The 13,978-nt window shown below is 36.8% G+C and overlaps 1 protein-coding gene across 1 annotated transcript in view; it reads left to right on the top strand.

Moving 5' to 3' along the window:
• Positions 1 to 13,978, top strand: part of PCCB (propionyl-CoA carboxylase subunit beta) — a 51,820-nt gene that overhangs the window by 18,362 nt on the left and 19,480 nt on the right. The window contains exons 7-8 of the mRNA XM_016224326.2: positions 10,058 to 10,166; positions 13,606 to 13,726. Of these exons, the coding sequence (XP_016079812.1) occupies positions 10,058 to 10,166; positions 13,606 to 13,726 (230 nt within the window). The remainder of the gene's footprint in view (positions 1 to 10,057; positions 10,167 to 13,605; positions 13,727 to 13,978) is intronic.

Below are 13,978 nucleotides of genomic sequence, written 5' to 3' on the forward strand. Positions count from 1 at the left end.
GCCCACTAAATCTGTGTGTACCTATACATACCTGGTGCTACCCCAGTTCTCTTCTCCTTCCCGCCTGGTAGGAATGGAGGTGTGGTATCCATTCCTCTGGTTAAGGCCACTCTTTCCACATACATGCACATTGCTGAATACAACTCTTTCACCTTTTCAGTGGCCTTATCCTGTCATTTCTCAAATCTCGTATACTGTCTTCAGTCTTTCCCTTGGTACTACATTCTACTCTCAGAACTTACCCATATTCAGGGCTTTCCTGTCTTCAAAACAAAGACAAAAGCCCTCCCTTAGTCTGCATCTCCCTGTGTCTATTGCCCTATTTCTATCTTTTCATCCTGTCAAAACATTTCACTTTACCTCACTGTCCCGTCAGTCCACCAAACCTGTTTCTCTAAGGTCATCAGTGACTTCTATGTCACTATAAATGCTCTGTAACTCTCATTTTCCTCACATTTTCAACAGTATTCTTTTCCTTTATCTTCCATGGTACCACATTCTGGCATCTCTGGCATTTCTTCTCAAATTTATTGCCCCACCATTTTGATTTCCATTGCCATTCCACTCTAAACTGCTTTCTCTTTTTTATTTTTCCAGCTTTATTGAGATATAATTGACATATAACATTGTGTACACTTAAGGTGTACAGCATGTTGATTTGATGTACTTACATATTACAAAATGATTAGCACCATAGCATTAGTTAGCTAACACCTTCATTACCTCACATAATTACCATTTCTTTTCTGTGGTGAGAACATTTAAGACCTACTCTCTTAGCAACTTTTGAGTATGTAGTACAGTATCGTTAACTATAGTCAGCGTGGTGTACATTAGATCCCTAGAACTTATTCATCTTATTACTGGAAATTTGTACCCTTTAACTAACATCTCCCCAGTTCCCCCAACCCCCAGCCTCTGGTAACCACCATTTGACTCTGTTTCTATGAATTCAACTTTTTTAGATTCCACATATTAGTGAGGTTATACATTATTTGTCTTTCTCTGACTTATTTCACTTAGCATATGCTAAGGGAAATGCCCTCATTGTTCATTTGTGTCATAAATGTCAGAATTTCCTTCTTTCTCATGGTGGAGTAATATTCCATTATTTGTGTTTATGTATATATGTGTCACATTTTCTTTGTCCATATGGCTATGGGTATCCAATGGAATAATATTTCTCTCTGTGTGTATGTTTGTGTCACATTTTTAATTCATTCATCTATCAGTGGACACTTAGGTTATTGCCATAGCTTGGCTATTGTGAATAATGCTGCAACAAACAAACATGGGAGTGTATCTCTTTAAGGTCCTGATTTCATTTCCTTTGGATATATACTGAGAAATAAGGTTGCTGCATTATATGATAGTTCTATTTTTATTTATTTACTTATTTTTAAATATATCTTTATTGATTTCAGAGAGAGGAAAGGAGAGTTAGAAACATCAATGATGAGAGAGTCATTGATCGGCTGTAGCCCGCAACCCGGGCATGTGCCCTGACCGAGAATCGAACCCTGATCGCCTGGATCCTAGGTCGATGCTTAACTGCTAAGCCATGCCTGGCCGGGCTGATAGTTCTATTTTTAATTTTTTGAAGAACCTCCATACCACTTTCCATAGTGGCTGTATCAATTTACAGTCCTACCAACAGTGCACAAGAGTTACCTTTTCTCCACATCAGCACCAACACTTGTTAGAATTCCTATACTTGAAAAGGTAAGAAATAACGTGTGAGGTGATACCTCATTGTGGTTTTGATTTGCATTTTCCTGATGATGAATGATGTTGAGCATCTTTTCATGTACCTGTTAGCCATTTGTATGTCATCTTTGGAAAGATTGTCTATTCAGATTTTCTGCCCATTTTTCAGTTGGATTTTTTTTTTCCTGTTGAATTGTATGAGTTCTTTATATATTTTGGATATTAACTCCTTATCGGATGAATAATTTGCTATACATATATTTTTAAATCCTCACCTAAAGATTTTTTAAAAAATTGATTTCACAGAGAAAGGAAGGGGGGGAGAGAGAGAGAAACATTTATCAGTTGCCTCCAGTACATACCCAGGGATCGAACTTGCAAACTTTTTGTGCACAGGACGATGTTTGAGAGCTGAGCCACTTGGCTGGGTTGCAAATATTTTATTAGGTTGATTGCCTTTCAATTTGTTGATTATTTCTTTTGCTGTGCAGAAGCTTTTTAGTTTTATGTAGTTCCACTTACTATATTTTGTTTTTGTTGCTTGTGCTTTTGCTATCCATAAAATTGTTGCCAAGACCAGTTTCAAGGAGTGTTTTCCTTATGTTTTCTTCTAGGAGTTTTATGGTTTCAGGTCTTTAAGTCTTTAATCTATTTTGAATTAATTTTCCTGAGTGGTGGAAGATATGGGTCCAATTTTATTTTTCTGCATGTGGCTCTCCAGTTTTCCCACCATCACTTATTGAAGAGACCGTCTTTTCCCCATTGGGTATTCTTGGCTTCTTTGTCAAATATTAGTGACTGTATATGTAAGGGTTTATTTGCAGGCTCTTGATTTTTGGGCTATGTCTGTTCCAGTATGTCTTATTTTTTATGCCATACTGTTTGATTAATATAGCTTTGTAGTGTAGTTTGAAGTCAGAAAGTGTGGTGCCTCCAGCTTTGTTATTCTTTTCCAGGATTGTTTTGGCTATTTGGAGTCTTTTGTGGCTTTATATAAATTTCTTATTGTTTTTTCTATGTCTGTCAAATATGCCATTGGAATTTTGATAGGAATTGCACTGAATCTAAAGATGGCTTTGGGTAGTATGGGTATTTTAACAATATTAATTCTTATCCACGAACATAAAGTCTTGTCCCATTTATTTGTGTCATCTTCAGTGTCTTTCATCAGTCTTTCATCAGTTTTCAGTATACAGATCTTTCACCTCCTTGATTAAATTTATTCCTAAGTATTCTGTTAATACTTGATGGTATTGTGAATTGACTGGTTTTCTTTATTTCTTTTTCAGATATTTTATTTTTAGTGTATAGAAATGATTTTTGGTATGCTTTCTCTTTTAATTGTATGTGTTTATCCTAAGCAATCTCATCCTCTACCTGTAGAACTTTAGTTAATACTTGCATTTTGGTGCCACCTCGTCTCTCTTGTCTTCTGCAAATAATCATCAAGCCTTTTAACCATTCTACATCTTAAATCTTCCTTGTGTTTAATGAGAATGCAATAAAAATGCTAACAGATTCTTTTTTGACAGACTAGAAAAGGTAATTAAAAGTTTATATGGGGGGCAGGGGAACACTATGCAAGCATTGATATTCCATAAAAGAAGAGTAATGAAGGGCCAGCCCTGCCACATAATAAAAATATATTATAAAACTAAAATAACTAAAACTGTTTAATGGACTTGTAAATAAATAAAGACTGGGGGAACAGAATTGAGAAATAGACCTAAGTATCTTTGGACATTTAGTTTAAGTTGAAAGGAATATTATTCTATTCAAGATCACCAGTAATGTCAGTTTATGTATCAAAGACACCAACAATTCCTGCATCATTAAGTCCAATAGACATTTCTCAGTCCTTATCTTACTTTACCTTTCAGCAGCAGTTGACCTAGCTGATCACTCCTTCCTCTTTGAAACTTCAGGGCACCATATGCTCTCTTTGTTTCTTCTTTCTGGCTCTTTTTCTCATTTCCTTAGTGATCTGATCCTGTCTCAAGACTTTAAATATCCCGTTGCTGGCCACTGGGCTGCCTGATTGCTGGAAGCATAAGGCAGTCATGGGCCCTGATGATCCACACAAGACACCCCCCCTTCCCTTGAGAAAAACCCTTTGGCCACTATGTTTGTTCATTTAGATAGAGGGAGTGTATGACAATTCAGAGAAGTCAGGGAGCTTGAAAAGGGATGAAGGAGGCATTACTTGAGAGGCATTCTATGTTGTGAGTGTCCTAGATCTTATTTTAGAACAATTTGTCAAGAAAAACCTGTTCAGATTTTTGACAAAAGGCTTTTCCTTCCATAAAATTCAGGACAGTAACCAAATCCTGACAACTCTCAAATCTATTTCTTCAGGATGGAACACTCTTTTGAACATTATACATTTAGTTGCCTGCCAACATTTCCGTTTGTGCTTTAACAGGTACCTCAAACTTAATAGGTTTTGATTTCTAAAAAGCATCTCCAAAGTGCTCTTCTACAGCCTTCCCTGTTGGAGTAAATGGCAAGTCTAGCCTTCCAGTGGCTCAGGTCAAAAACATTTACACTATTTTGACTTAGCTTTTTCTGTCACATCCCAAGTTCAATCAGTCAGAAATCATATTCATTCTACTTTAGGATATAATCTAAAATAGAATCAAATTACTATGTACTTCTTACTACTTTACTTAAACTGCTGCCACTTTGATTCAAGTACCACAAACTGGATTATTGTGTAATTCTTCTAACTGGTCTCTCTGCTCTGTCTTTGCCTCCTCTCCCAGTTAATTTAAAAAATTGTAAATACTTTGTCTAATGTAATACATACTCAGGGAAGTAAATAAAATACGTACAGTTCAGAAATTATTATGAAGTACAAATCTATGTAAATAACATTCAGATCAAGAAATGGCCCTCTGGGAGCCCTGACCCCATTATTCTTTCTAATCGCTATTTCCTCCATCCATCCTGCATGGAATTATCTCAATTTTTTATGGCAATTTTTTATTTGCTTATTTTACAGTTTACATATGCCTGCCTCAATAATGTGGTTTAGTGTTGCCTATTTTGACCTTTAATATAAAGTGAAATCATATAATACATATCCTTTTGTGCATGGCTGTGACTTATGTTTTTAAGATTTATCTATGTTCTTTGTAAATGTAGTTCATTCACTTTAATTTCTGTATAGTAAATTATTCTGATATACTCATCCAGTCTACTGTTGATGGATATTTGTGTTGTTTTAGATTTTTGCCATTGCAAAAGATACTGATATAAGCATTCCTACACATGTATTTTCGTGCACATGTGTTTCAGTTTCTCAAGGTAGGGACTATGTTAGGTTATAGGATATACATATCTTCAGGCCTTCTAGGTAACGCCTGTTTACCAAAGAGGTTGCAGCCGTTTACACTCTACTAGCTGTGTATGAGAGTTTTACTTGTTCTACATCCTTGCCAGCACTTTTTTATTAACACAGTTTAATTATGCCAGTTTGCTTGTGGTGTGATCTCTCATTGTGGCTTTCATTTGCATTTCCATGACTAATGAGGTTGAGCATGTTTTCATGTTTCTTATTTTATAGCATTACTTACTGTATATTGCCCATTTTTAAAAATTGAGAATTTTGAGGGTTTTTCATACGGAGTTTTAGGAGTTCTTTGTATATTCTAGATAAAAGTTCTTTATCAATTCTATATGTTGCACCCATCTTCTCCCACTCTGACTTGCACTTTTTCTTCTCTTTTCACTATCCTTTGAATAGAGTTTAAAAAAAATCTTTTTATTTTGAAATTTCAAATTTACAGAATTCTTAACCACTGAGATTGGGTTATATATATTATGTCCCCCTTTCCCTTAATACTTCATTGTATAATTCTTAAGAACGAGGATGCTTTCTTGCACACCGGTTATTAAATTCAAGAAGTTTAACACTGATACAATGTTTTTAAAATTGTGGTGGAATATACATTAAAATGGTTGAAATGGTAAATTTTAGGTTATAGTTCTATGGTATTAGGAACATAAAATGTAAATTTTTGCATAACCATAACCACCGTATACCCCCAGAACTTTTTCATCTACCCCAGCTGAAGTTTTGTACTCATTAAACCCTAACTCTTCATCGCCCCCTACTCTCAGCCCTTTCTGTGTCTATGAATTTGTGGAATCATACATTATTTGTGACTGGGTTATTTCAGTTAGCAAAATGTCTTTGAGGTTCATCCATGTTGTAGCATGTCAGAATCGCCTTTCTTTATAAGGCTGCTTAATAGTCCCTTCAATGTATATACCACATTTTGTTTATTCCGCTGTCAATGGACATTTGGGTTATTTCCACCTTTTGACTATCGTGAATAGTGCTGCAGTAAACACTGGTGTACAAATATCTGTTTGAATCTGTTTTCAGTTCTTCTGGGCATACATGTAGGAGTGGAATTACTGGGTCATGCTAATACTGTTTAATTTTTTTGAGGAAACATACTGTTTTCCACAGTGACTACACCATTTTACATTCCCACCAGCAATGCACAAGGGTTCCAGTTTCAATTTCTCTACCTCATTGCCAACACTTGTTATTTTCTGCCTTTTTTTTTCTTTCTTAATACTAGTCAATCCTAATGGGTGTGAAGTGGTATCTCATTGTGGTTTTCATTTATATTTCTTTAATGATTAGTGATGCTGAGCATCTTTTCATATTCTTATTGGTCATTTGTATATTTTCTTTGGGAAAATGTTTAAGTCCTCTGTTTTTGAATTGGGTGTATTTTGGGGGGATTGTTGTTGAGTTGTAGGAGTTTTTTTTTTTAAATAGATTTTGGACATTAACCATTTACCAGATACATGATTTGCATGTATTTTCTTCTATCTGTTGGCTGCCTATTCATTCTGTTGATACTGTCCTTTGCACCAAAGATGTTAATTTTGATGAATTAAATTATCTATCTTCTTGTTCTCATATCTAAGAAATGTTGCCATATCCAGTGTCTTGAGACTTTCCCGTTTTCTTCTAAGTTTTATAGTTTTATCTCTTATGTTTAGGCCTCTGATTCATTTTAAGTTAAATTTTATATATGATGTATTGTAAGGTCCAATTTTGTTTTGCATATAGATATTATGCTTTTACAGCATAATCTGTTGTAAAAGATTGTCTTTTCTCCCATCGAAGGGTTTAGGTATCATTGTCAAAAACCATTTGACCAAAAATGTGAGGGTTTGTTTCTGGGTTCTCCATTCTGTTCCACTGGTCTATATGTCTGTCTTTGTGTCAGTAGCACACTATTTTGATTTCTGTAGCTTTGTAGCAGGTTTTTGAATCAGAGAGAGTGAGACTTCTAACTTTGTTCTTTTTCAAGATTGTCTTGGCTGTAAGAGACTCTTGAGAATCTACGTCAACTTTAGGATGGATTTCTCTCTGCAAAAAAAAAAAAAAAGTCATTGGGATTTTGATATGGATGACAATGAATCTGTATATTGCTTTTTGTAGTGTTGAAATCTTAACAGTACTTAGTCTTTCGATCCAAGAATAGGTATCTTTCTGTTTATATGTGTCTTTTTAAATTTCTTTCAGCTATGTTTTATAATTTTCAGTGTATAAGTCTTTTGCCTCCTTGGTTAAGTTATTCCTTATACTTTATTCTTTTAGAAGCTATCACAAATGAAATTGTTTTTGTAATTCCCTTTTCAGATTGCTCATTGTTAATGTATAGGAATGCAACTGGTATTGGTTGGTTTTTGTGCCCTGCAGCTTAATTTGTTTATTCTAACTTTTTTGTGGAATCGTTATTGTTTTCCAAATATAAAATATCATCTGCAGGCAAATAATTTTACTTCTTTCTTTCCTATTTGGATGCCTTTCTTTGTCATGGTATTTACATTTTTGAAGGCTACACAACTAATTATTTGATAGATTGTTCCTCAGTTGGTTTTATCTTAAGTTTCCTCATGATTAGATTCAGATTAGGTCTCTTAACCTGTGTACTACATAAGTGATATTGTATCCTGCTCAGATGATCACATCTGGAGACAAGTGATATCCATCTGACCCTTATTAAGTGATATTAATTTGATCACTGTTCAGAGCATTGTCTGTTTTTTCCACTGTGTAATTATTGTTTTTCTCTTTGCGACTGATAAATACTCACTGGGGAGATACTTTGAGACCATGCAGGTATGCTGCTCTGCATTACACTTTTTCTCCTTGATTTAGCATCTGTTGATGATTCTTGTCTGAACTAGTCTTTACAGAATTGTTATTTTCTAATTCTACTACTTCCTATCAGTTGGCATTGTACTCTAAGGAAGAGCCCTGCTTTCGTGGGCATTTGTTTGTTTGTGTTTTTTTTTAAAATATTTCTTTATTGATTTCAGAGAGAGGAAAAGAGAGGGAGAGAGAGAGATAGAAACATCAATGATGAGAGAGTCATTGATCGAGCCCGCAACCCGGGCATGTGCCCTGACTGGGAATCGAACCCCGATCGCCTGGATCCTAGGTTGATGCTCAACCGCTGAGCCACGCCCGGCTGGTCAGGGCATTTGTTTATTTCATGGATTTATAATTAATATAGGTTCATGGACTTCCTGTTTAACTCAGTGGTTTATAATTCATTATGATCATTATTTATTTGGATGCTCAGATTGCCCTTCACTTAGCCAGTGGGATTCCCTTTAAAATGGGTTCTGTGCTCTTTTGAGAACAAATGTCAAATGTATATTTTATGGGTAGTGTGTTTTAATTCTTGAAGAACTTTTTCCTACCCTGAAATCACCAAGATAGTTTCTATGCTCTAAAAGCTTTATTATTTTGCCTTTTATATTTACACCTGTAATTCAGTTGAAATTGATTTTTACACATAGTATGAAGTAGAGGCTAGTTTCATTTTTCGTGTGTCTCAAGATGTTTTCCTAGTTGACCTAGAGCCTTTTTATTGAAAAGAACATTCTTTCCTACACTATAATAACACGTATATAATGCATCAGTCATTCTTATATCAAGAGTGTTATTTTTATCTCTGTGCCAGCATCACACTATCTCAATTACAATGACTTTATAACAGATGCTGATAACTGGTAGAGCAAGCTGTCCCTCCTTATTCTTCAAGTGGTATGGGATATTCTAGGCCCTTCGCGTTTCCAGTTTTTCACTACTTACAGAGGATGTGCTCTTTTGGGGGAGGAGGGCGGGGAGCTGGCTTCTTTCACTTAAGGGTAATTATTTTGAGGTTCACCTGTTGATGGACATTGAGTTATTTCCAGTTGTTGACTGTTATAAACAAATGTTCATAAAAGCATTATTTCTGAGCCTTTGTGCAGAGTGAGGAAGAAAGGGCTTTCAAGCAAGCTTCTAAACTCAGGAGCCATAAAATAAAGGCTGATACAATACGTATAATAGTGTAAGGACTAATTCCGTGGTGTGTAAAAGAAAGATTGAGCAAAGAACATGAACAGTGAGCTGACAGAGATGACTGAAGTAAGATATTTATTGCAGAATTGATTGTTATAGCAAAACACTGGAAACAGCCTAAATGACCATCAGTAGGTGACAGTTAAATAAATCATGATACATATCCTATACTGATATGGAATGATCTTCAAGAAGTTTCAGAACAATGTATATAGGACACTGTGCTGGAAAGAACATAAAAAGGCAAATATACATATGTATTTGTATATTTTTAGTTTATGTATATATAAATGCTCATATGTGCATGGATAATGTATGGAGAGAGAAACTGACTGTGGTTGCCTTTGGGGAGGGAAATTGGAAGCCTGGAAACAAGGACTGGGATGTAGACTTGCATCCAACTGTATCTTCTGTTCTTTTGCTTAAATTTTTTACTATATGCCTTTATTATCTTTAAATTAAAAACTAAAAAGTAAAGCCTGTCACCCTCTGAAAATACCAAAGCATTGATTATCATTGTCTCCAAATGGTTTCATTTAAGGTAGCTGGTTCATTTTAGGCATGCTGCATTTTAGGCACACTGCATTTTAGGCGCACTGTCACAGTGCCTCTGTTTCCTCATCTGTAAATGGGACGAAGGGATAATAATACCTGGGCTTTAATGACACATTTTCATGAAGTGCTTAGAAAAAGACTTCATGCACTACAAGTTATGAATGACCCAGAAATGTTAGCCACACTGCAAGTCATTTTCCTGAGATAGAAACATGCAACAAAGATTTTAAAAAATAGACAGGAAGGAAAACTTAGGTCTTTAGTTTGGATAGGCGTCTTTGAGCTGCATCCTTTCCTGGTTCTGCTATGTGTCACTACCGTCTCTGTTTTTGTCTTTTGGGCTATGGGAACCCATAGGCTCCATCTAGCTCTGCTGCTCTGAGATTGATCTTTCTGGAATTCTGATTTCAGGATACTTCCTACCTGTTCATCACTGGCCCTGATGTTGTGAAGTCTGTCACCAATGAGGACGTTACCCAGGAGGAGCTTGGTGGTGCCAGGACCCATACCACCATGTCAGGTTAGAGGCTTTGAGGCTCACCTTACTGTGTTTAAACACTGAGAGGAGGTGCATTGCCAGAGAGAATGGTGACAGTCTTCTACAAATATTACTGAATTGGCAGAATTTATTTGAGAAGACTAGTATGGTATATTGGCTACATATATAGTAAAAAAAGATGGATTTAGTATCAAATTTGTTAAAATAGTACTAATGTTTTGATACTTAAAAATTTAAAGCTAACTGGACTGGTGGTTATAAGTGGTATGACTTACATATATACAGTAGAATCTTTAAAAAAATATTGTATTTTATTGTGACTTTCTTTTACTCAGAGTTGGGTATGTCTTAGAGGAGATGGCATTTTACCAGTCATCATTGGCCAGGTACAGTTGTAATGTGATGATCACGGTCCACATATTCATGAACTTGGTCATAGCTCTTTACCTCTTTGAGGTTATTTGCCACACATGCCGAGTTCAAAATGTATAAAGATTATTTGGTGCTTTGGAATTGAAACAAAAAGTTATTGTCTATACTGAGAGGCATGGAATTGGGAGCAGGGCATGAATCTGGTATTAGTGAGGACATTCATTGTTGGAGTAATGGTTGGAATCCCATGTTTTCTTGGAAAAAGACACCAAGCTCTGAAAGGGTTGCCTACCACACAGTAACTGAGAACAGGAATAATTGCCTCTTTGAAATATTCCAAAGCAGTGTGTGGCTGGTATGACCGATTTATGCACTGCATTGTATTGTGGCTAACTCATTGTGTCATCATTTAACTTGAAGCATTTTTTTCTTAGTGTACATATTATAGAGTGTTTCTTAGTTTCAGTGAAATGTTAGATTTTTGATTTTTCACTTTAGATATTTCTTTACTTTTCAATTATAGTTGACATACAATTTTATATTAGTTTCAGGTGTACAACCCAGAGATAGACACTGCATAACTTACTAAGTGATCATCCTGATAAATCTGGTACCCATCTGACAACATACATAGTTGTTAGAATGTTATTGACTATATTCCCCATGCTGTACTTTACATCCCGTGACTATTCTGTAACTACCAATTTGTACTTAATCCCTTCACCTCTTTCACCCATCCTCAAACCCTCCTCCCATCTGGCAACCATCAAAATGATCTCTGTATCTGTGAGTCTTTCTGTTCTGCTTGTTTATTTTATTTTTTAGATTCAACTGTTGATAAGTATTTATTGCCATTTTATTGCTCACATTTTTGATATTTTTCTTCTTAAAGAAGACCCTTTAACATTTTATGTACTACTGGTTTGGTGGTGATGTACTCCTTTGGCTTTTTCTTGTTTGAGAAGCTCTTTGTATGTCCTTTGATTCTAAATGATAGCTTTGCTGGGTAATCTTGGTTGTAGGTCCTTGCTTTTCACCACTGTAAATGTTTCTTGCCAATTTCTTCTGGCCTGCAAAATTTCTTTTGAGAAATCAGCTGACAGTGTTATGGGAGCTCCCTTGTAAGTAACTAACTGCTTTTCTCTTGCTGCTTTTAAGATTCTTTGTCTTTAACCTTTTGCATACTAATTTTAATTAGTATGTTTTGCAACAGATTAGTTTTACTTAGGATAATAATAATTATTCATATTGTAGCATGAATTAATACTTTATTCCTTTTTATTACTGGATAATATTTCAATATATGGCTATAACACATTTTGCTTATTGATCAGTTTAAACATTTGGATTGTTTTCACTTTTTGGCTGTCATGCATATGCTGCTATAAACATCCATGTACAAGTTTTTGTGTGGATATGTTTTTGTTTCTCATGAGTATATACCTAGGAGTGGAACTTCAGGGTCAAATGGTAACACTAACATTTTGAGGAAATGCCATGCTGTCCTCTAAAGTGACTGTGCCAGTTTATAAATCTTGAATGAAAGAATTCTGTCCTGTTGAACATACTTTTTAAAAAATATATATTTTTATTGATTTCAGAGAGAGGAAGGGAGAGGAAAAGAGAAAAACATCAATGATGAGAGAGAATCATAGATTGGCTGCCTCTTGCATGCCACTACTGAGGATCGAGCCCACAACTCGGGCATGTGTCCTGACTGGGAATTGAACCATGACCTCCTAGTTCATGGGTCAGTGTTCAACCACTGAGCCACATCGGCAGAGCTGAACATTCTTTTTATTCATCAACAAACACAGAGTAGGTCAAAAGTAGTTTTACAGTTGTGAGTACACGAAACAGTTTATTTTTGTATTATTATTTATTAATTATTATTGTATTATTTTCCATACAAACAACTGTAAACCTACTTCTGTCTCACCCTGTATTCATTTAATGCCTGTGTGTCAAGCATTATTCTACATGCTAGGAATACGTTTGTGAAAGAAACAAAAAGATCCCTACTTACAAAGGTCTTATGTAGCAGAGAAGATAGACTGTAAACAATAAGCTTAATAAATAAGATAATATGTGCTGTGGGAAAATTAGAACAGAGTAAAAGGGGTTGGGATTGTTCTAGTTTTAAATAGGTGGTAAGGACAGGTGAGTAGATTAGAAGGAGTTAACTGCATGGATATCTAGGGGAGAAGCATTGCAAGTAGAGGGAATAGCCTATGCAAAGGCCCTGAGGAAGGAGAGTGGCTGGCATGCACAATCAACCACTGGGAGGGGGTGTTTGGAGCAGACACATGACGTGATCTGACTTAAAAAGCTAACTTTGGGTGTTGTGTGGAAAAGAGACTGTAGGGGCAACAGCAGAAGCAGGAAGTCTGGGGGCGTGAACCTGAGAGGCAGCTTCTGGCCCTACTCTCTCTTATATCTGTGGCCTTGTTTGACTGTTCTGTGAATTCAGCATTCTTGAGGAATAATGGCTTAAATCCTCACTAGGGCCAGGCCTTCCACCATTCATTCCACCATTGCTGAGTACCCCGGCCTTACGTGCCAGCCATTATTCTTTTATTATTTTATTTTCCAGCTTTGTTGAGAGATAATTGATATAATCAGGCATTATTCTTGATGCGGGCCTACACAGTAAGACAGGCCTGGTCTCTACTGTGTTGGAGCTGATACTCTAGGGGAAATGCCAGGTGGTAAACAAGGAAGGAAATAGGTGCGGCAGGGAAAAGTGAGAAGAAAACTCCCACACAGTACAGGGATGGGAAGCAAGGGGTGTTGGCGGGGAGGGTGTATTGTAGAGAGGTGTCAGCGAAATCCTCTTTGAGTAGGTGACATTAGAGCAAAGACCTGCATACAGAAAGGAGTGGCCTTTGCAGAGGTACAGAGCAGAGGGAACAGGCTGCCTGAACTGCAGATCAGCCTGCAAGTGTGTGGCATCCGATCTTCAGAGGAGGGGGGCGATGACAGAGCGATCAGCATCTGCTGCAGACATGCGCTAGAAGGGGCAGGTGGGCATGAAGCAGCAGTTTGGGGCTGCCAGGCCCCCTGGCCCATTATATCTTTGTTTTCTCAGGTGTTGCTCACAAAGCTTTTGAAAATGATGTGGATGCCTTGTTTAATCTCCGGGAGTTCTTCAACTACCTGCCCCTCAGCAGCCAGGACCCGGCTCCCATCCGCGAGTGTCATGATCCCAGGTGAGTTGCAGGCTGGAGCACCCTCTCTCATTTTGCAGTTTGACTTGCTTGTGTCTGGCCCCTCTGCCCTAGCTGGACCTTCGGGGCCTCTCCCGTTCGGCAGCCTGGGGTAGATTGTGGAGTGCAGTGGCTTTGTTCGCACGTGTGGGCAGTGGTGGGATGTCTGTGTATAGGAGCAAAGAAAGATTTTCCTTTCATTTACTTTTTCCCCACTGTGTAATGTCTGATAAGTAGCTTGGGAATAAAGAGTGC

The sequence above is a fragment of the Miniopterus natalensis genome, chromosome 15 (genome assembly GCF_054644295.1).
Source record: "Miniopterus natalensis isolate mMinNat1 chromosome 15, mMinNat1.hap1, whole genome shotgun sequence".
Taxonomy (NCBI): Eukaryota; Metazoa; Chordata; class Mammalia; order Chiroptera; family Miniopteridae; genus Miniopterus; species Miniopterus natalensis.